The sequence below is a fragment of the Tigriopus californicus genome, chromosome 2 (genome assembly GCF_007210705.1).
Source record: "Tigriopus californicus strain San Diego chromosome 2, Tcal_SD_v2.1, whole genome shotgun sequence".
Classification (NCBI taxonomy): Eukaryota; Metazoa; Arthropoda; class Copepoda; order Harpacticoida; family Harpacticidae; genus Tigriopus; species Tigriopus californicus.
Genome location: NC_081441.1, coordinates 1,584,932 through 1,608,653, shown reverse-complemented (window position 1 = coordinate 1,608,653; position 23,722 = coordinate 1,584,932). Strand labels below are relative to the sequence as shown.

The following is a 23,722-nucleotide window of genomic DNA, read 5'->3' as shown; positions in this document are numbered from 1 at the left end:
CCCAGTGGGTAACAAGCGGAGTGGTCCAAGGTAACGTCTTGGGTCCTCTCCTATTCTTAGCCTACATTGCAGATCTTCCAGAATGTGTTCAAAAGCTCACATTCATCGCCACGTTTGCTGATGACACAAAGATAGGCCAAGCAATAAAATGTGATTCAGGCAAATGGGCGCCACAGGAAGATCTTGACAGGATGGAGGCGTGGGCGAGAAAACAAATCAATTGAAATTCAACGTCATCAAATGCCAAGTCATGCACTTTGGTCACAGACACCCCAAACATGCGTACAAGATCGGGAAAACCAAAATCGAAAGTGTATTGATGCATAGAGATCTCGGCATTTTCTGAGATCTCGAAATTGCTACTCGAAGCCAATCTGGCAATACCCAATTCAAGATTTAACGTTCGGAGGAATTTTTTTACAATTCATGTATGGAACAGTCAAACTCTCAACTCCTTCAAATCCTGGTTTGATCACTACTATTAGCCAATACTCACAAACCTAACCACTTCTTTTTCATATATATCTTCCAAATAACCATTTGGCTCCTGAAGATTAAATAAACCTTATAAAGCCTTATAAAAAAACATGATCCGAACATAGCCATTGCCAAGATGCCTTTCTTTATATAAAAGTTGATTCTTTTGTATTATTCCTTTTGTGCATTTGAGCAAAGATTTAATCAGACAATACAACCACCGTGTCCCACATCCGAATATATGAAGAATGCACTTCGAGCAATTCAAATGCTCTTCAATGTCGTTGATGAGACACTTGAGAGAATTTCACAAAATTAAGGACTAAGGCAACCATCAACTTACTTATTGTCATGTAATTGCATTTGAACTTAAGATTGCAATTGCTTTTCCGAGCATTTACAGACACAATTACTGTGCGATCAAATGTAATACATTGTGATTCTGATTTATTACATTCTAGCACATGTGAATGAAATGTGCAACTACAGATTTCAATTACATTTTCATGTTTTATCCATCGCATATCGTCAACTACCAGCTCCTTAAAAGCTTTTTGGTGTTTTGTTACCAAGTCAGATGGCAGCTCTCTGACTCTCACGTTGGGCCTGCCTTTTGATGATGGGTGTTCTAATGAAGAGATATTTCCGCCCCGCTATCACAGCCATCATTCATTCTTGCCTCATCCTTCCATGGAGAATGCCCCTAGGTTCGCCCATTGAAGTTGCTACAACGACAACTCGTGTGATAATTTAAGGATACTATAGCAAGGAAAAGCCACGTTTTTGTGATCGCCAAACCTTTCCCTGCCAAGTTAGGCCTAAACTCTTAGTGCTGATATTTTAGATTGTTCATTAATGGCATAATTATTGTACAAAATATGCGACTAAGTTCTAAACTGGGTAGTTCTTTTCCTCACGATTTCCAATGAATCAAGGCAGTTTTGATTTTGGTGCAATCTCTTTGAATGAATTGCCTTGGGCTCCTTTCCTGTCGAACAAAGCTAAAAAGAGAGGATGTCCGTTTCATTCATGATTTCTACCTTGGCATAATGATAATATTGTGACAACTTAGTTGACAAGGAATACAGACAGACAGTCACTTCCTATCGTAAATGACTACCTCGGGAATGAAGATCTGAACTGAAGACTTAGAAACCAAAAATGAATTTATAAATCATAGAGGGCACAAGCTTGGGCGATGTTTGAAGCAATATCAAGGTCCAGCCGTTAGTTTTTAACTTATGGTATTTAGTACCTACAACTTGTCCAATATATGGTTGATCAAATCGTTGAAATCCTCGACAAGAACACAACAAATGGCTCAATTTGGCCGGTAAAAATGAAGACCTTAGAAACCCACCAAGGATTGATTCATTGTCATAATTTCCAATCTTTTCCAGACTCGGTCTAATTAAAAGCACCAACATCTCTCCGAGAAATCTTCGCCACTCTCATCCACTTATAGAGGGCGAGTCATGATGCTCGAGGAGTATTCGAAGCATTGGGTGGCCTTGATCGATAAAGGCTCAATATCTCATCGGGCCAATGGCCTCTTCTCCTCTGATGACCGAAAGGAAGACAACATCCCCTCTACAGTGCCTCCCTATGAGACTGTGACGAGTAGTGCTGCATCCCCCTCGTTGGATGACTTGTCCAGTAACGAGAGCCTGGTGGCAGTGGCCTCGCCATCATCGTTCCAAAGTTTGTTCGACAGCTCAGTGAACTTCTCGTCGCGAAGGCAGAACGACTTCTCGATGTTTAACAACGCTCAAGAGGCCAAGCCTCATTACGAGATCATCTTCAATGGAGGCGAACAGGCTGTTCTGCTGAGCGTCTACGGCATCATCCTCGTCCTGGGATTGGTGTCAAATGCAGCCATCATTTGGGTCGTTCTCGGTGAGTGCATTAGTGGGTGAATGGCCAGTACGTAGATTTGACGCTACGTTACCCTAAGACACGGACTTCTAGAGATATGAACTGCGAACGGAAGGAAAAATTTCGCATCTCCTAAACCGTTCATCTTTTTCCAAATAAGTAATTCCATAAGTACAACCACAAGATCTTGTTGAATAGATGAACTTGACCAAATTTGAGCACGAACCTATGCTTAGGGAACTCAGGAGGTATGGTCAAAGTTATGTAGTAAACAATTCATAAAAATCGAATTTTCGGCCTGTTCTTGGACAGCTATATAAGCTTTTGATAACATAACCTTGAAACGAGCCAATTGGCAAGTAAATGAAATGAAAATGACCGACATTTAAGTGAAGAGATCTATTTTTCTTATCTTATTACTTTAATTCGAAAAGTGGCTCAGACTTGCTTTGACCAAGAGCAAGCCATTTGGCGGAAAGCTCTTTCGCGGTCCATATTTCTTGAAGTCCGTGGCTAAGACCACAAAGACTATGACGATGATAACACAAACAACAGTCTAGACCACGTGGACCCTAGAACCAATAACTAGCATCCCAAAATGGCTCACGTGAAAGCATTGCATTTAGCCAAGTGGTTGTTGAGGGCTTAACTCATACATAGTAGGTGGCTGTCCGAGTCAATGGAAAAGCTTGACTCGCAGAAACTTCAGAAAGACTTTGGGATCGAAAGTAGGAAACCGATCACTCGATCGCTGATGAAGAAGGTCCAAGGAAGTCGTTGTTAATCCAAAGCTCCATCCCCATACCCTCGTGCTCCTTTTTGCCCAAAGGAGGCAAGTTCCCATCATCCACTCACTAACCTCGCATGTTCCTCTTTCCTCTTTGTAGTGGTAGGGAAGCGTTTGACGATTGTTCGGAGGCCGTGGGTGTGAGCTCTTTTTTCACGCCCGCCTATCTGATGCCTTACAATGATGAACCTGCTTAGAGGAGAACGTAAAGCTTCTGAGCGATGAGTCTTTGAGGCTCGAAAATTCTCCTTTTGTGATCGCTCCTCTTGGTCGTCGAGCATTTATTCCATGAAAGGAACGAACCTGAGCCCAGTTCTTCAATGCCAAGGACTGAATCTGAGATCGAGAAAAGGTCGTACTATGCCACATAAGTTAGGTCTTTTCTCAGTCTACGATCCACGCCTTGGCTTTAAAAAACTGGTCTCTGGTCTCTCTCTCTCGCTCTTTCCTTTCCTTTTCTCTCTCTCTCTCTCTCTCTTTTTCTGGGCTCATTGATGAAGCTCAAAGGCCGTAGCACCTGCACATGTATGTAGAGAGTGTGGTATAGAATGGCTCAATTTCGTTGTCGTCCTTCCGACAAAGAAACACTCGTCCATCCAAGCTAGGCCGTGTGTTTTCGACCATCAAGAGGATCAAGAATAGATTATGAATTACAATACTCACTTGATAAGACTTTTTTTGGAAGCACAAACGAAGACTTTCAAAAATGGCCGACTCAACATCGTCGGACGTTCAGGCTTGGCAGAATGTCTTTATAGGTGCCTTACATGTACCGTTCCGTATTCGGAATCAGATTTCTGTTTTTTAGTAGAAATATAGCTGTGAATTGGGGCGGAAAATAAAATATCTTGAGGAGAGTCGAATCAAGTATCTCTTTCCTGAGTTTGATCGGTTGAAATGGGGCATAATGCGGCTTGGCTTTACTTTGGCCCATTCGATTTGAATGTGTTGAGGGTGGTGAGAGCAGAAAAGCCACTGACGTCAGATCATCTTGGGTTCTAGATTCGCTCGGTTTTGCCCTCTTTTTTTCCTTTTCCTTCTATCCATTCTGGTGGCTGTGGCCCACCCAAAGAAAAGATCCATGAAGTGGCAGAGTCAGCCATTTGTCAATGCCCACGCTCACCTTACCTCCACTTTGTTAGGCTCCCCAATACATATCATGCCTAGGGACTTGGAACTCGGGGGCCCACCCACCCATCATTGCGGTTCCCCTCTCGCCCACTCAGAAAAATCCAGGATCGACTCAGATTTTTGTTGACCTGGCGACCACGGTGGTGTCAGCACATCCATCCATACGTACATACATACTAAGTTCGTAGTATATCAAGCAAGCTCAGCTCAGTCCTCGTCAAGGTTGGCGATGATCACAAGCACTGACCGTGCTAATCACCTCCCTTTGGGCGGCTTGAAGTGTGAGGCATTGGGGCAACTGGTTGCAAGAGCTGCGTAATTTGAGTCCTTAATCAAGCTCAGCCTTCAAAGCTGATGATGATGACGAGGATGAAAAGGAAAAGAAGGCTGTAGATTTTCGGTTTGCCTTCGCGAACATAAATTATTCAAATCAAAGTCATGCTTAGTTTGCCATTTCTCTGAGAGATTAGTTAACACTCGAGTGTGAGAGGCACCAAGAACCTCCACGAATCAATTGAAAACCAATCCATATCATATGGTGCTAATATTTTTATCAAGGTGAATAATATCAGACTTATCTTAGGCATTGGGATTGGAATCTATGAACACTTAGTTTTGGATCCTCCACCCAATCTAATGAGACAACGGAACTTTTCAAAGAGTGTCATTTGGTACATCGTAAAATGCCCAGTTAACGATTGATGGTCACTATAAGCATATTTGCCGGCTCAACCTGGGCTTCCATCCAATAGATGCGACTCGTTTAGTCCTCCTTGTGGGCACACCAACAAACCCTAGAAGAGTCTCATGGGTGACAACACATTAAGACTTGATTCGTATCGTCGATTCTGTGGAAAGATTAAGCGTACGTCACAAAATCAAAAGTTCAGCAATTATCATTGTTGAAAAAGACAGCACTGAACCAATCTAGTCATTTTTCATTGAGCTATCTATCATCAGGCCTTGTAAAGAAAATTGAAAACATTTGTGGTAATCTTAAGCTTTTAAGAAACAGCCAAATTCGCAGAGAAACGATATCCGAACACCTCCTGAGGATGGTGATGCTAAAATTTGCAACTGGTGACATTGTGCAAAGACGGAGACCATGTGGTTAATTCTGGAAAACCATGGAATAAAAATATTCCTAAATCTTAAACCAATTCTGTTGTTGGGGTGCCAAGGCAAGCCACAAATAACATGCAGTACAAGGGACATGTAACAAAATAAGCCGAAAGTTTTTTGACCCCATTTTACTAAAATGACCTTAATTTTGTACTATTTCAGATAATATCTCAATATTTCGCCTTACTTTTCCGTAAAAGTCTTATGTATTGGACATTTTCCTAAAAGAAGTGTTAACAATCACAAACTTGCCGGAATAATATCAATCTTTTTTTTTTAAGTTGACCTCGAAAAAAATTAAAACCTGGAGCAGCTTTTTAACTTGTTGGCCTTTTTTGATGGCAAAAACATTATTGAGCTAAATTTCCGATTTTCCCTCTTTTTAGCCCTTTTCAATTTTTCGACTCTTTTTCGACTTTTTTTCTCACTACTTTTCACATTTTAGGACTTTTTTGCCCTTGTACTGTTATTTGGGTCCTTACCTGCTTCCTTATCAACTTGTTGTTTCTTGTATGGGATCTTTATATTTTTTTCTGTGCAGCATGATCAGATAAAGGAACAAATCCTCTGCCAGAACTTTTTTGGCTTGAGTTTTCACTGACTTTACTAACCGTTGTAAAGAATATAAACCCCGACATGATCAAAATGAAAGATTATGATTTGTCTGGCGGTTGTCACTTAAACTCTGTACAATACTTGGTCTACCAACGAAACGAGTATGTCAAATTCAATTATCTTTTTCGGTTTGGGAAAGTCTGCACAAAAAACGAGAGCTTGCAGTTGAGCTACATCTGCCGTCATGGGTTTAATCCGACTCAAAATCATTTGGTGAACAAGAGCACCCTCACCACCAAAACAGCAAGAGAGTCCATTGTTTACCATGACACCTGTATCAATTGGAGACGTATCCTAATATCGAACATTGCATGAAATAATGTTAATTTCTTGTGAACTAAATGGATTTTGAACTAGTAAATACAGTTAGGTGCTTAGATATTCTAACGGATGAAAATGCGACAAAGACTCTAAAATGCGTGAAAACGACCTTTCTCCCATTATAACAATTCTTTTTGCATTATTACAACTTGTTATTGCATATTTACAGCTTTTTGTAACTAACTCACTACTTGTCAAAAAAATTCTCGTAGTACCAAGATTTGTTAACAAACATACATACGATGTACGTATTGCAGAAGCATCAAGAACAATATCGCAGGACTTACTGGTCTATTGAGGGTTCTCATCATGATTACCGAAAATGTGCAGCAATCAGAAGAAAAATACATATTTTGTCATGCAGGGTGCAGAACATTATTTCCGCTTGTATTTTTTCCCAAGGTAACGTCGAAAAATAGAATTGAATTCGTACCGGTCAATGTATCTTCTTAATTCACTCACTTGTTCCGAATGTGGATAAAACTCAGAAGCAAGGCCGCAAGCTGGGGGTTCGAATTTCAAAAACATGCCCAGCCCCTGGAGTTTGATGTCAAAACACTGAAGAATAGTTTAGACAACCTTCGAAGGCCATGCGACTGCTTTCCTCTCAACTAACTTTCCGTCTCCTGGTGCTGTCGAATTTATTGAAAGGCTCAAATGTAGTCGTCTCACATTTCACTATCTTCATTTTAAAAGTAACATTTCGCAACTTGGTGACTGGCTTACGGAGAAAGGAAAACAATCTTTTTGTCGGGTGCTCAGTCCCATCGGAAGTCCAAGTTGGCAATTGGTCAGACAGATCTCATGGAGAGCCCTCTCAGGTCCTCTTGGCCTTGAGAGCAACACGCTAGGACTTGAAATGATTGCTTTTCAACCTTGACAAGAAAACATTGGTTGGGATCCAGTGTGCATCACGGCCACCCCTTTGGCTTCCAAAAGTGAGATCCCATCAAGGCTTGGCGGGTACTTGAAGGCTGGGTAGTTTTGATCTCTCACACACAACCAGGCACGTGCACACTTAAACCATGTGCAGGTCTATAAACCACCCAATCCATTCATTCGTCGTTGAAACAACAACTGAGCAACTGACCACAAGAGCAAAAAAGCCACGAAGAAATCGGAAACGGGAAATGCATCCATTGACCAGTCATTGACCGACCAACCAACCTAGCAACCGAAATATCCGCTCAAACTCATTGCACTACACGAGGCGAAGACAAAAAACGAGACAAAGAAGACATTCAGGCCCGATAACAGCACCAAAGGTTTCATGATTAAAACAAGCCTTTAAGGGAGAGCCTTTTGGCCGACATTTTCATCTGAAAACAAACGAAGGGACTTTCCATTTTGAGAGGAGAAATCGCACCCTTAATCAACCCCTGGGCACGCCCATATCTCGCCCAGGCCAAGCCCAGCTTGTACTTATATGCCATGGCTGGCTTCGACGTTTTTATTACGTTATTTTCGCTTGACATAGGTCATGTTGTTGAATTTATTAAGCTCATTCGGCAAGGGAACGCGGATTAGATTCCTGTAATAAAAAAATATTTTTTCCCCAAATCCAAAAGGTTGCTGCGTGATTTTAAGTTTGTAGATTGTAATACGAACGAAAGCAGATTGCCATTCAATGTGGATTAGAAGAATGTGCTTTTTAAATTATAAAGGCAATTGAAGAAAAATGATGGACCAGAATGGATGCCATTTCGTGTTTCCATGATTAGCTTTTGACCAACCATGGGCAGATTTTGATGCAAGGGTTGAGTACAAGTGTAATAAATTGTGATTCTATTTAACGTATTGTGGATGTTTTTCCTCTGCTACTTGCCTGGTGCAGATATGGCAACACATTTCCGACTGTACCCGCACTCGTAGGACCGGGTCAACAGTTCAGCCATTTCTAAGCTTGCAACATAACGCCACGGATCTGAACTACGTATTACTTGCATCTACGCAAGTTTCTTCGAATAAAGGGCAAAGACGTAATAAGTTTAGATACCTAAAAATTGGCAAAACCGGAGCACAGTTAATTTACCCATTACTTTGAAAGCTTGAAAATAACCGAAATAAGGGTTAACCTAAAGTAGGATCTTGATCTGTTGACCCTTTTGATTTAGTAATCCTATCTTTTGTTGGTTTTGGGGTACACGAAGAAAACGCCAGTCAAACGCATATTTGGTTCTGGAAATCCATTGATTGCTGCAATATAAGTACATAAATTATAAAATATCTGCAAAATAATCGTTCAAAAAGAATTTCACGGTACACAATAAAATAGTAGTATTAACGGAAGTTGTGTAATCGAAACTGAAATTTGATAAATCTTCCAAACCTGCTTAATCAAAGCATTGAATCATGTTAATATAACCTAAGCTAAAACAATATGACTCAAAACAAAAGGAGACCTTAAAGGTACCAAGTACTTGATGCCATGATGCTTTTAGATTTACTCGCCTTGTATAATTGCCTCAAGGAAATTTCAATGCTCTTAATGTTCAATTTTAGGCCTGTCACAACGAATTTATGCACATTCTAGTAACAGATGAAACAATTATAGAGAAGCAAATTTACTCAGAATGTTTTTGTAGTTTTCCAAACTTTACAATAAATTCCACAGATAGTTGTGTGACAAACCAGTTGCATTCCGAAGACTTCATATATATTTTAGTCTTTCTTAGTAATACTTTTGACTATTAGATTGCCAGCGTTAATGTTTAGAAAGATTCTAAATAGACAAATCTTATGGTTTATGGAAGTCTTGGGGAGCTGCTGCTTTTGAACATCATGAACAATTAACATTTAAACCCCATGAAATACATACAAATCCCAAAAAGGAACACATTCAAACAAATAGATTAATTCAAACATCTTACTGTCGAAAACTTGTTAGATATTTCAGTTGTCTTTGATATGTGCCTACCTTTGTTTCCAAAATAGGAGGGTGCCAATTGTTTAAACGAGTAAGTAAACATATTTTTCAAGTACATGGCTAAGTTGAGGAACCAATTAATAGATCAATTGATTGATTAACAAGAATGTGCCCATGCCTTGGCGGAAATGAATTTAAAGACGTTTGGATTAGCTATAAATTAAAATTCAGAGGAAGTTGATTACAATTACTTTGACACGTGAATGCGTAGTTGTGATCTCAATAACAATCTCACCACAGGTCGCTCACCGAGATCGTTCTCTAAAATAGCGAACAATCCACTTTTAGAGAATGAACTTTTGCAGGGCGGTTCAAGCTAGATTGAGGAGCCGGTTGGTGGTGGTTAAATGCAAACTCATGCAAATGCCAATGACGAAGGTGTTTTCTGGTGCTTACACAGCAATGGTTGGTGCAAATCCTGAGAGGCGACCATCCCACTGCTAATCTCCAATTAACTATGGTTTGGAGGGGCTAGGACGCACATTCAAAGACCTAAGAGATTGTTGGTACATAAGATCCAAATCCCACCAGGATTTGCCAATACAAACGGAGGCAATCGTGGTCTCATTTCATCAGATAAACAATTTATTGCTCCAACGTCGTCCTGGGAAACATCCCATGAGAACATAAGGCATGCGAACTGTAAACGAAGTCAAGGACCCGCTTTGGGCGGCGATCGTCCAAGAGGATCAGTACGATGTCCTTCACTCTTATGATGCATGAAGTCTGACTGCCACTTGCATACAGAACATACACTAATGAGCTCCAACGTCTAGGCGTATTTGGACGAGATCCAAATTCTCACGAGATATGAAAGAAATCTTTGACGAGCCCAAATGATGAGATACTCGATGCTACGTACTGCATAAAAAATGGACAGGGTCTTATCAGGCTCCTCATGCGTTACACCCTTTGAAATAATTTCAAAGCATCCATTAATGGTATATATCTTCAAACAAGTCATCTTTCGTCGTCACTTGGTATGTTCTAGCTCAACCACTATTATCTGTAACTAAGTGGTTAGAGCGGTGGCTAATATATATTTTTTATCTTTCAAAGCGTGCCGATTTTGCAATTTTTTTTTGATGGGTTTGGAATCGATTTGGGTTGCTTTTGCCAGATTAGATCGCATGTTTTCGTATATGATTAAGGAGACCAAATAGCAGCAAGATGGGTGATTTATTGGAGAGCTGAGTAAGCTGTCTATTTTTAATGAAGATAAACTGTCTGGCTAAATAATTAGAAAAATTGATGCAAAGCGTACATGTTTCATATTCAAAACTCAAATAGGTCGATAGAATGATATCTGACTGTGAAGGTATCATTGAAAATCATTATTCGGTTCCCACGACAATGTCATACGTTGTGTTCATAATACTTCGAGACTACTAACGATTGGTTTCATTCAGATACTCCATGGTACATGTAGGTGTGAGTAAAGAAGTACGTAAGGAATTCATTACGCAACTCCTCCCTTTTGTACCTGATCGTGCATCTGACCTTAAACGCTGGACGCCCGGAAGATGGGCGGGGACACTAAAAGTTTGAGGATCAACATTTTACGATTATACAAAATGCATTGCGTTCTAATTCAAAGCGAATAATAGCACCATGTCGTGATGGCTACGTATTGCAAAGTTTGCCCAATTGAAGGATATGGTCAAATGTTATGCCCTCTCAAAGTTCAATACATAACACAACACAGAATGAATGAGCTGGCTCATCTATTTTCCGTTGATCTATGAAGTTATTTAACTTTGAGTAGGCACAAGAGTTGAATACGTAGTCATAGCGACCTGGGGTCAGCTTTACTTGAAGAAGAATGCAAAACATGAACAAATATGGGAAATTTAAATTTCGTCCTGTGTGTCCACGTCCATATTCCAGCCGTTCATGATCTGACCCAAGCAATGCTTAAATGCAATACATTTTGTAGGCTTTTGGGGGCGCTATAGCATCTGGAGTGCTTGAGTGCCCAGTAAATCTAATTTCCCTCATTGAAAACCGCTCTCCCTTGGGGTAATGGGATCGTTTGACTGCCAAATGACCGCCTCATGTATCCTTTCATTACATTTTCTTGCACCATGAGGCGCCACGCAAAGTATCGTTCTGTGTTGCATTTATTTGTAACAGAATCTGATGACTGCCTCGCTTAGGATGTTCATTGAACCTTCAACAAAATAGCCGCTTGAAAAAAACCATTCGCATTTTGCAACACAAAATCCATTACCTAAGCCATTCCAATCTCATCTTAGCCTTGGGTGTTGGCGGGGGATGGTTGATACTGATATCGTCCAGAAAAATAATGAAGACTCGACAAAGCTTTGGTTCTTGTATTTTTTCGATGAGATTCATCAACGCAATGGGTTTCTAAATTGCTATTTATTATCATGTTCCATGTAGTGGTCCTATGTTGGTTCAACCACAAGAAAAGGTGTGCCGTTTGGCGGGGCGAGACGTTTCTCGAGTCGTCAATCCTCTTCCATTAGTCATGGATGGATATCTAGATCTACATATATACCCTACTTAAGCGGAGTCAGACGACCCCCTGCTAAGCTGGCTAAACATCATTGTAGCTTGTATAGTCTCTCGCGAATTGCTCACTCACTAACTAAGTTCATTGCTCTGGTTAGCCAACCAAGTGATCGGTCGTTCGACATAGAATTAAGTTTAGATTTCCATGCATTAGGTTAGGGCCCCTAATTGAGGACGCATGTTGTCGTCTACATGGCACATTACATAGGATGTTCGTGCCAATTGCGATATCAACACCTTTCAGGGTTTTTCGTCGACATCGTTTGGGACATTATCATTTAATGGTCCAAACAAGTCAAAAAAAAAAACTGAAACGTGTGTTGCAGACCTTAGTCTTTGAATGTAGGGTTGATCTGGAACGCTATCTAAAAATTGGTCCAAGTCTGACTTGAAAGATGCAACCGGATCAAAAAGGCCTACGTATTTCCTACGAATATTAGAGGGAAGCAAATTAAACAATGAAGGAGCTCGAGAAAGAAGAGAAGTGGACTTCATTGTTCGAACTAATCTGGATTCTCGAATGCCTAAAGGTGCTCTCAAAACAGACATGAATCCTCCACGGTCACTGCAATTAAATCGGTTTGGGTTCATTGCTAAGGATATATCACGTTCAATCGAGCCTTAGCTGATACTTGTCAAGGCATGTGTCTCCTTTCAGGAGAACCTGTCCATCATAACGGGAAGACGTTTTTTTTGGAAAGCGAAACATCCCAAGTTTGCAAGTACTCTTATCAAAATTTGAATACATCTCTTTCTCTCTTCTTTGTTGATCTTGATTTGAAAAAAGCCTCAGATTTGTTTGTTTCCAAAACTATTCCTCACTGACTGCTTCTGAAAGTAGACCCATGGGTAAGGTTAGATTAAGAATCGTGAAAACGTGGATTTGTCCAAAACCGGCCAAAATAGGAGAGTACTTGCTGGAGTTCTGCCAGATAAAACCAAATCATTTTTCCGCGGCTCGCTCTTGAAAATTCGCCCAATCTGTCTCGTCAATGTGAGTGCCCAAAGTGATGTTGGCAAAAGTGGGACTAAAATTTGAAAGTACAATATCCTCGCTCAAGGTCAATACTGTAGGGAACGCTTGAGTGTCTTCCATCTGACATTTAGAATATAACGGTATTCCGACAAATTTTCAAAGGCTCTTGATTATGTCTCGACTTTTTCCAGTCTCAAGATTTGAGAGATTTTTGGGACTCCCATGATCTGAGAGTTATTATTCTCTAACGAGTTCTGGGAACGAAATTTGAATTCATGTTCCACAGAATCAATCGTTTGATGCAAAGAGTTCAGAACTTGAAGATTTCGTGGAAGATTGGCCTCGAGCAAAATCCATCGACAATTGAGTCGAGTGGATGATTTTATAACTTCCATTATCTATTACCTTATTAGCTTAATACTTTTACATGCTTCTCATAATTCACTTGTTTTCTTATCTGGCCTTCGTTTCAGCTCGGAAGCAGAATCAGAGCCCTCGGAATATGTACATCGTGAATCTGGCCATCTCCGGGATCGTGATGACGATCTTTTGCATCCCGCCCACTCTCCTTCAAATCCTCTATGGAGGCTGGTGGCATATGGGAGTGATTGCTTGCAAACTTGTGCCGGTCATTCAAGGTAAAAATAACCCCTCATTCACCTTCGATCGTAGTAGACATTCGATTCCCTATTGTGCGGTATATTGTACCACGGACTTCTAGAAGAATGGACTAGGAACGAGCTTCCCGCTAAATCGGCTTGCTCTTGATAATAGCAACTTTGAGCCACCCTAGGAATTAAATCATTAAAATGAGAAACGTAGATCTCTTCAATTAAAGATTAATCATTTTTAAATCATTTACTTCTAAAGTGGCTCGTTTCAAGGTTTTGTTGTCAGAAGCTTATGCAGCTGACCAAGAGCAGGCCAAAAACTCCAACTTTATGTAGTATTTACAACATAACTTTGGACATTTGTCCTGAGTTTCCTAAGCGTAGGTTTGGGCTCAAAATTGGCCAAGTACAATTATTCAACCAGATCATGTGGTCGTAAAAAGTGCTTTTTTGGAACAAGATGAACGGTTTAGGAGGTGCCAAATTTTGGCTTGTGTTCCCAGTCCACATCTCTAGAAGTCTGTGAAAGTACATAAACACAAATCGGCTACTTTTATCTGGGCTCCTCGGGCCTCCATTTGAGCCAGTTATTTAAGTACTACTTGATGTGCTCTCGCCAATCCAGGCTTATTCTGGCCTTTTTTGCTGGAAAATGCAAGATTTGTTTGAGAGGAGGCCAACCGCAAAGACCATTGGATTGGCGGCCTTGATGCAAAAACCAACAGAAAACCTGTCAAACACACTCCATTGTTTTGTCGTGTCTTGGCTTGTCTAAAACGGGAACTCCGGTTCATCTTTGGATTTGAAGAATACCTTTCCCCATGGAAATTCCCCATGAATGCCTTATTCAAAAGAGCCTTTGATATATGATGAAGGCTGACCACATTCGAATTCATTAGTGTTCACATGTTGTCGCTCCTTGAGTCACGCTTGAAAAATCCAGATATCCAGGCTGTGCACGGTACTTGTGAGTATTTTGGAGGGGTTGATGAATGGCCTTTTTTCCTACATTCCCCAGAGTCAGGCTTACATACGCACAAGAAGCAAGCACGGTATTATGGATGGAGATCGAAGCTAGCTAGCCTTCTTCAACTGAGAATATATTTGTTATCTGGCCAAGACCAAAATCCGGCCTTTTTTGGTGCGTTCGCTTCAATCTCGTCCTAAAAGTCGAATGTTTGAGGCACTTGTAAATGATGTGTCTAAAAACAAGACGAGCAAGGTTACCTTTTGAAGGAATAAGGTCTTTTTCCCCTGCCAGGAGTAGTCTCTGTAGGATTTAGCCATCAATTATACACACCGACTGCTTGCCTTGGCGAACTAGCTCACAACAATGTTTTCGTATGGCTTTGACGTGCGTGATCCGAGCCATCCAGAAACTTTTCTCTTTTCTCTTGACCTGGTTTACCTATGTCCTAAGTTGACGTTTCTGAGCATCTTACTCAATTCATTTATGGCTTGAAGCAGAAAAAAACCCCGAGGGTCTGCTATTCTCATTGCCCACTTGTTATCGGACACAATTTGAAGAAGGCACACAAGAGTTCATGCTCAAATTAATTGGCCGCTCTCGATGAGACGATCGATCAATGTACTCGTAACATGTAAGATAGTCGAATGACACTACGACTGATATGTTCTCCGTTCGAAGACTGGATTGCCAAGTCTTTTGATCTCACGAATGTAAATAAGAATACATAACTGGTACGTCTACAGTCTCGCCTTATCGTGATGTCAGTATGGATGATCCCCAAACTACGTACGTATGCAGATCGATCCCAGTTGTGACCCAACGATGTTGTGTTTATACTGAAATCCCGTGAAACTAAAACTCACCACGATCGGGATGAGATATCCGCCTTTTCCCAATTCTCATCTCGATTTGGGTATCGCTTTTAGAACCCATTTCGTTATTACTTGAAGAACATCCGTCGAGCTACAGGCGTTGCTCATCGCTCACTTAAATTGGAGCCATCTGGATAGAACTAACGAACCAACGAAGACATCCTTCATTTTTTGTGCATTGTCTTAGAGTGTCAAGGCTGTCATTACATTTATTTGCATTGAGCAAAACAAGAAGAAGAAAAAACAGAAATTATGCATCTTGGACTTTCTTTTGATCCACTATGAATTGCTTGGCAATCCATGCATGCATGCAACCATAATTTGTGCAAAGCTTCGTGACGAAAAACTGTGACACGCCCATTTTGCTCCTGAACCACTTTCCGAGGCCACTCTTTTTCTCTTCAAAATTAGACGCTGTACCACATTGGATTTGGGTCCATGGCACATTGACAAGAGACATTGTGGATTGCCGCCAATCCATGACTGAAGCTAGCAGTTACACGAAGCCATCCTTTTCAGTTTAAGTACTCTGGATGTTTGCTGGCTTGCTTGCTTGGCGTCCAATCGAATGGTCAGCTATTGTTGTGTTGTTGACCCTCTTCGCTTGCTGTCATGCTCATGGATGTGATGGATGGATCACCAGTCCATTGATTGAACGTAAATGATCCTTGTCACCATTGTCGAGTCGTCTCAGGCTCTTTCCGGGATTGTTACTGCGTTTGGACATTGGGTTGGGGCCGTGGGATTCAAAGGAAAGGTTTGTTTGGCCTTGGCACTTCCGACGAATGAATGAAGATCCTTTGGCCCTTCCCCTCAATTGTGACTTATCATTGGATAAGGGAGAAGCGTCTCTCTCAAATAGCTTACCCACCCAGCCAGATGAGACCTTCTTATTCAACTGAACATATTTTGGGAGTTTGGCAGCAAAGTGTAAGGCTATTGCCTATTCGCTTCTCTGACATTGGCTGGTTTCAACGAAAGCAATCACTAGACATCGAAAAGGAAAGCTGGCTTTTGGGCGATTTTTTTCGTAAAGGTTAAAAAATGCGAAATATTGAGAACACTTTAATAAAAGTTATGAAAATGCGTGAAAAACGTATGAAAATGCAAAAGCAAATTGTAATGCAGACATGCTGGAGCCATTGAAACCTCTTTGTGTCTTTTCTTTTTCAAGAGATTTAGATGAGAGGCCTTCCCTCTCTCCTCGGTTCAATGACGAATAACTCTTCCTCGACATCTGGATCAGTGGTCCTCGTTAGAATGAAATTACGTAGTTCTTCGGGTTAGTGCCCGTATTCTGGAAAGGCTTGAAATTAAGGCCAAGCTCAGATCAATCCCATGTTGGAACAAGCTAATTGGGGCATGGATCGAAAACCAATATTCGTCTTATTGGTGACAAGCAAATTATTAGAACTCAAGATCTAACTAGCTAATGACTAAGAAGAAATCGGAGAGCACAGTAATGCAACGACATCAAATGGGTGATGAAAGTATGAAAGAGAAAAAAAACTGGTCGAATCACATCGCACACGGAATAAATTCCTAATGGTGGACTTTGGTTACGTAGACAACTTTTCTTTGAAGATTTCATAACTAGGTGCCAAAGTCAAAGAAGTGGAAATGCTCCCACGCAATAAACTTGCTGTAAGAAAGTGAAGACACTCCACCAACGTGATTCATGAAATTTATCAAAATGGTTGTAACTGCTACTTTGAACATGAGCTCCTGGAATGTGAACGAGGCAGTCTAGGTTCAGAATTGACAAATCTGGTTCAAGCCAATGCTGTGCACGGTTCTTCAAATGAGACGAGGCTAAAGTTACGCCACCTTCGCAATGGAAATCTCAGCTCAGTCAAAGAAATGGGTCAAAAGTTATACCTCTTGAAGCCTCCTCCATAGTCCAGCAAAGAATGAATGAGCTAGCCCTTCTCCAGTAAATACCAGAGAAGTGCCAACTTATTCATTCTGTGTTGAGTTAAGGTGTGAGCTTTGAGAGGGCACAAAGTTTGATCCAGTTGTTTGATCAAGCTGAAACTGAAAATTACGCAAGTGTAACGACCTGGGACCAGTCTCACTTCAAGTTTCCAAAATGTTAATACTCGGCTCCAACCTCCGTGTCCAAATTCCAGTGGTTCATGACTCAACCAATCGAAGTAAGGCTCTACAGAATCTAGTTCAAGCATTTTTTGCCAAGTTCTGCGAGTAATTGTGCGCTCCTCGTCGTTCCTTACTAATTCCTCGAGAATTATCCGTAATTGAAATATGCCCTTCTTCTCTTCTTGGTCTGTCTCAAATATTGTTGCCTTATCTGAGCTCATCGGAGATTCAGCGTTATATTGCCATTGGAGAGATTGGAGTGAAAGCAATCCACCGTTATCAAGGTTGTGGAATTCTGTTTTCTGGTCGATTGCGTACGTTCCCGAGGGGATCGACTTGGGCTTACCAGACCTCGACGTTTCGGCCAATTGAACTTAAATACACGAACAAAGTCCCACTGATACGAGGAGTCTCTCTGAACCAGGAAAGTGCATGAATCCAGATCTTGAAATGTTCATGCAGGAGCATGCTTAAGTTGGTTAATGCCGGTGGTATGAAGTCATAGAGTCTCGATAAGAGGGTTCGCGTAACCCTTAATGGCGTCCTTTTTGTGTCTGGTCACGGAATCATCTACTAATGAATACTTGACCACCCAGAGAGTAAGGAGGTTGCGCGAACGAGACCAGTTTCTTGGTCCTTGTTGAAGGAAGCCCATCGACGAGATGCATTGTTAGACAAAATGGTTAGCTAGGACAGTGCTCACCGAATGACGAGTTGTTGTTCAATTTGATTTTCTTTTGTAGAATGGATGGATATATATTTTTTCGACTCAAGGTCATGCCACAACGTGAAAAGATAGAAATAAGATAATCACATTAGAAGTTTACAACATATACAAGAGTGGATCTTTGTATTCAAACCATATTGTTTTATGGCATTACCAATGCGCGTGATCTTTGAGCTTTCTTTCACACCATTTCCAAGTTTGTTTAGAAACACTCTCTTCTTTGTTTAGAAACACTCTCTTCCTCCTTCATGTGCTAGATTGACGCGTTTCTTTCCCTTGTTGTTCTTGTTCTCCCCACTCAAGCGTGAAATTGAGCCCTAAATCTGAAGTGCATTCAAGACATCCGGGACTAGTTGACGTGTTTTGAACTCAACTTTGGAACATGCAGGTCCCTCTTGAAACTCTCTTCAGGAGAGGGTTCTTGCTTGGGCCACAAAGCAAATAGCCCAAGAGCGTGATGCTTGGCAAGCAAATCAGTCAGACCAGTTCTTAAAACGCAATGGTGATGGCTGAAAGCTTCTTTGGGTGTAGTTTCTGATTGCAGATGGCGCAACGAGCTGCAATAGAAAAGCACACACTTTCTTGCACTCTCATTGTAGATGGCGTTGTTTTTAATCGATTGTAGCGCTTGCCAACAAATTAATTCTTCTTCATTTTTTTGTGCTCAATTTAGTTTTTCATTAACTTTTGTCAGTTTCCTCTCCCTATTGAGTATTTCAAAGCAGTCTATTAATGAAATTTTGATTAGCATGCCCTTTTTGAGGTGAAAGCTCACTCACTCATTTCCCAAATGCAGAACGCTTTCATGTCGAGGATCAAAGCAACTTGGGATTGACTCGCTTTCTTTTCCGTGGGCGACTTAACGTACTTGTACCACGAGGATAGAGGGAGCACTTGTCAATTCCTCATTGTAGTGCTTGTCCCCCCTAGCTGGTGCCATTCTGATGTGAAGTGTCTGTCATTCCAACCACACTCATTAGATGTTATTTTGAACTTATTTTGTTTGATGGTTCGAGAGCAAGAGTAAAATAATGATCGAGTTACCTTGCGTGGTCCCAGTTCAATAAGCCAATAAGGGCATTCGAGGAAGTCCCGAGCACTTTGGATGGCTCTCTGAGATCGAAAGGATATTGTTAGAATCCCCGAAGGCTATGAGCCCAAAGTCCAATCCAACTCACGGTGCGAGACAATTGGTAAAACTGAAATGATTTCCACTGTGTATTTCTTGCAAACTGTACCTCTGATCCATTGCATATGTGACCTCACTGACAACTAAATACTTCTCAATGAATTGGCTCAAAGAAAACAAATGAATGTGAGATAAATGACAGAATAGCCTGTCAGAATATATTAGATTTAAATAGACAAACTCAAAAAATCGTCACGTGATTTTACTTCAAAAAGTCTGAAATCACTTCCAACGTATTTTCCTCGACGATTATTCCATGCTGTGAATTCCGATGCCAAACCTTCCAAAAATCAAGTTATTCTTGAATGGAATTAGGTCCGTATCCAAGCAAAGCTCCTTGGATGACCCTGGACCCTAATAATAAAACATAGATCATTTGCAGTCATGTATAACATATCTACACCCTCCAAGTTACATGTCTCCGACTTCGTCTCAAGCTTCTAAAATTGAATTAGAGTCGGTGCCAACTCATATGCCATTACAGTATACTTCCAAAAGAATGAGCTTGCCAAGAAATGACTGAAACTCGCACATATTTCGACCAACACAGTGCAATGATAAATAGTGCACTAGTTGGAGTGGTTCCAAATACCAAAGGACCCGCCTCCATGCGACGATCCAGAAGCCTATTCTACTAATTGCTGTCATTGTTGTCTGGCCACATCCGAGAAAAGGCCATTTTCACTTTTTCATTCCACATTGCTCTGTAGAAGCAGCCAATCATCGTTGGTTCGTTTCACTTCGAATAAAGCCTGCATTGGAAAAAAAACCGAAGTTTCAAGCGTTAAGGGTCGCTGTATTCTCGACCAAGATACAAAGAAGCCAATTGCATCTGGAAAGAATGGGAACATTTCGGCATTGTCACAAAATATTTCTCTAGTGGGTGAAAAATGTGCTTCCGCTCCATTCTCAAGTACTATTGTTAGACTGCATGCATCCCTCCCTGTCTCTTGATCAAAATGAAATCTTTGACAGCCTACAGAATCCTTTGGGTCTGTCTCGTCTGCGGCTGCGAAGTTTTGAATTTTGATGGAAATAGCCCAGCCAAGACGCACACACACCATTAACAATCCTTTTCATCATCCCTCCTCGTTACCGCACTAAGTATTCTAATGGAGTGGGGAAAGTTGGTCGTTCACTTCGGACTCACGAACGACTTGGCTTCCAATCACACAAGGAGGACTTCCATCATTGGACAAGGGCGGAAAGAATGAGCAAGGGTTCCTTTAGAAACCACGGGACAACACTTGTACAAGTGGTCAAAGACGGGAAATGACATTCTCCAAATGTTTGAGTTAATGTTCCCTTTGAGAGACACACAATCAAGAACGGGGAGTGAGCATGGCACATTGGAATTTGCACAAGGCTCATTTGAGTGCGGACCAACCAAGTCGTGTTCTCAAGCACTTCTTTAATTTTCGAGCACGGTCCACGACCAAAAATGCCCATTTGCTTAAGCCGAAATTAAGCTGATCAAGCTTGAACACGGAAACTTTCATCCCCGGCCAGGATTGGTAGCCAGAAAGTCAGCCCTACTTCCAGGGTTACTTATGTAAACCCTCTGAAGAGGCTAAACACAACGTCAGAGCGTTGAGGATAATCTCTTTCTTTCTGCTGTGTAAAGCCTTCTTTTAGCGATGAATCTCAAAAGCTGGGTATCTGTTCCACAAATAACAATGCGTCTATTGGATGGTCTATTCAAAACGATGGCAAGGCATGTTGATCATACAATTGGGTCTCTGCCAAGAATGGTTGCTCGAGAAGTCAGTTTAGTGGAAATTTTGATGCCCTGGTTGGCCTTTGGCCTTGATATGAGGCATCCACCTCGTGCTAGGGTGTGATCTTTCTTAATTGGTTGCGTTGCGTCGCCGTATCGCTTTCTGCCTGGCTGAGCCGCACATCCTACTGTATCGTCCTAGAAGGCTCCTATACGTTTTGAAGAGTCTAGCTCAGATAATGAGAGCTAACTTTTGAAGTGTCCCCACTTGCAACTAAACGCTCTTTAAGGATGACAAGGGCTTGCTTTGGTACCGAATGAAATGCAAAGGCCTGCAGATCTCTTCATCGGCCAGGGATTAGATCCCTGAACAAGGAACAAGGTGCTAGCATGTAGTTCTCAAAGTGATGGGGTCAAACTCCCTAATCTCAAGAGGTTGCAGACAGTTAAGAGATCTTGTCCGAGCCTAACTTTGACAATGAAATAATTAACCAACCAGATCACTTGTTCCAATTTAAAGTTCAAGGCGTCAGGGATGGATGGGATCTTACTCTATTTCACAAAATTAAAAACCGGAACACGGGCGATATGTGCCGTATCCTAATCTGAGAGTAACCTCAGATGGCCTTTCTAGAATATCATCATCATGTAAGAACTTGCATGCTCTTCCTCTTGTAAATGAGTCTATATATCGAGTCTTTGTGTTTCATTCCGCGCACCGAGGCTATATGTGAATGAATGAAACTAGTCATTAGGGATCGATATTTGATACCGCAAATATTTGAAAAGAGCCCGCCGGTTTCGGCATGGTCGAAATGAAATCGAAATACTTGGGCTTGAGACATTGATCTCGCTGGCATAAGCCTCAAGGCTGCTCAAATAAGGGCTACCAGGCCAATTTGAAACCGATTCTCGAGTTGAAACCAATCAAAAAGCCCGGAGAAGATCGATCATCTGACGCAGTCTCGATGTACGAGAAAGAAAAGCTTCCCACGTCAAATCCCACTCCGAAATGGAACGCAAATATTTGGGCCTTTTTGGTCGGATGTTCGCCTTTTTTCATTGCCAGGTCTCGGATAAAAAGGTGGTGAAAAGACGATAGTAAAATGGAAAAATGGCCTTAAAGTTAATCCAAAAGTGTAAAATATAAAATGGATTGACGAATTAAGACCCAAGTTTTAGTGTTTGCCTAATTGCTGTTTTATTTGATTGTTATACATGTGGACAACAATATGATTTTGATAAAAATGCGATGCGATCGTGTTCGGTCAGATTTTTTATTAACCCTCTAGTTTTCGTTGATTCTAAAAGCAAACGCCATCGCAAGAGCCTGCAGAAAAAGCTTTTATCGGCCTTGCCATTCATATCTGCTACATTTACTATCTTTACTTGCATTTGAAACTCGAGTATATAAAGTTACATTATTGAGAATGTTGATCCAAACCTATTTTTTGAGAGCCAAATATCTAATATATAAGTTATAATCTATGCCTAAATGTTTTTCATAAAAACTTGACATTTTTGTACTTTTATAATGATCCGCTTTGACCTATAATTTTGATTTGCAATAATCATTGACCTTTTGGGTAATCCACGTAAAATGCAAACTGTACAGGATCGGTTTTTCTAACCAAATGCTAAGAAGTACGAGTAAAGAGTCTCCTGGAAAGATTTTTCTTCACAATAGCATTATACATATTTGTCAAAAGAAGAAAACGCCAATGAAGCATTCTTCAAAGGAGACCAAGGCAGAAATGAGCTACAAGTGGAGCAAATTAATCTGGAAAAAGCAAAACATGTTGCTGTTGGGATGAAAAAAAAGCGTTTTAAAAGAGATTTAGATAAAGAATTGGGTGCAAATGGCGTTTTAAGTGGTTTGGGTCCCGAAATTGCCGAATCGTGAAAACGACATCATTTTGGGAGAATCACACAAAAATCTGAGGCCTAGAGTCAACACATACAATGTTCCCGGAATTAAGTAGACTCTAGTTCTCCTCTCCTCTACGATCTATTGTGGGCGATTGTCGTCGGTAAAAGTTGTGCAGTAATCCACTTTGGAGATGGAAAGGATGTCATTTTGAAAGGAGACATTTGACAGCCGGCCTCATGGTTGTTGGTGTGTTGTTGATCATTCTATATTTTCTGTCCTCCTTAGGTGCCAACATCTTGGTGTCAGCGTTCTCGATCACCGTGATCGCCGTCGATCGCTGGAAATCCGTGTCCAACACCAGTCCCAACGCAGTCCTCACTTACAAGTCCGTGTTTGGGATCATCGCAATTATCTGGATGTTCTCCTTCTTGGGTGAGTACCTCTACATCGTCCAAACCAATCTATGTACTACGTATAGGTACCATCTTCATTTTGACGGAGATTGAATCCCACTGAGAATGGCCAATTTCTAAACAATAAACAATTACATTATGATGATACCTCTCGACCTCTAATTCACATGAGCTATTAACATCTTAAGGTCACGAGATCTGATGCCGGTTCCTTAAAGCTCTTCGTACCTCTGAGTGAGGGGCTTGGACGTTAACCGGTATGAAAATTCATAGCCCAAGTGCTGAGCGGATGCTCATTTTGGGTAACGTCCAAGCCTTAACGCAAAGGTACAAGAGTTTAAAAATCTGGCTACTTCCTCAATATTCCAATTTGACAAAAAGCAGTGCCACAATCTTGACACAGCGTTGACTTAACTTTGGAGGAGGAAGTTGTTGAGAAAGATGCCCCTTTTCTCCCTAGAGCCTTATTTTTTGCAACAATATCTTACTAC

At 41.1% G+C, this 23,722-nt stretch overlaps 1 protein-coding gene across 1 annotated transcript in view; it reads left to right on the top strand.

Annotated features, from left to right (window-relative positions):
• The first annotated feature begins 1,882 nt into the window (after positions 1-1,882).
• LOC131893475 (neuropeptide Y receptor type 2-like) overlaps positions 1,883-23,722 on the top strand; it is a 29,134-nt gene continuing 7,294 nt past the window's right edge. The window contains exons 1-3 of the mRNA XM_059243511.1: positions 1,883-2,373; positions 13,239-13,403; positions 23,104-23,250. Of these exons, the coding sequence (XP_059099494.1) occupies positions 1,953-2,373; positions 13,239-13,403; positions 23,104-23,250 (733 nt within the window). The 5' untranslated portion in view covers positions 1,883-1,952. The remainder of the gene's footprint in view (positions 2,374-13,238; positions 13,404-23,103; positions 23,251-23,722) is intronic.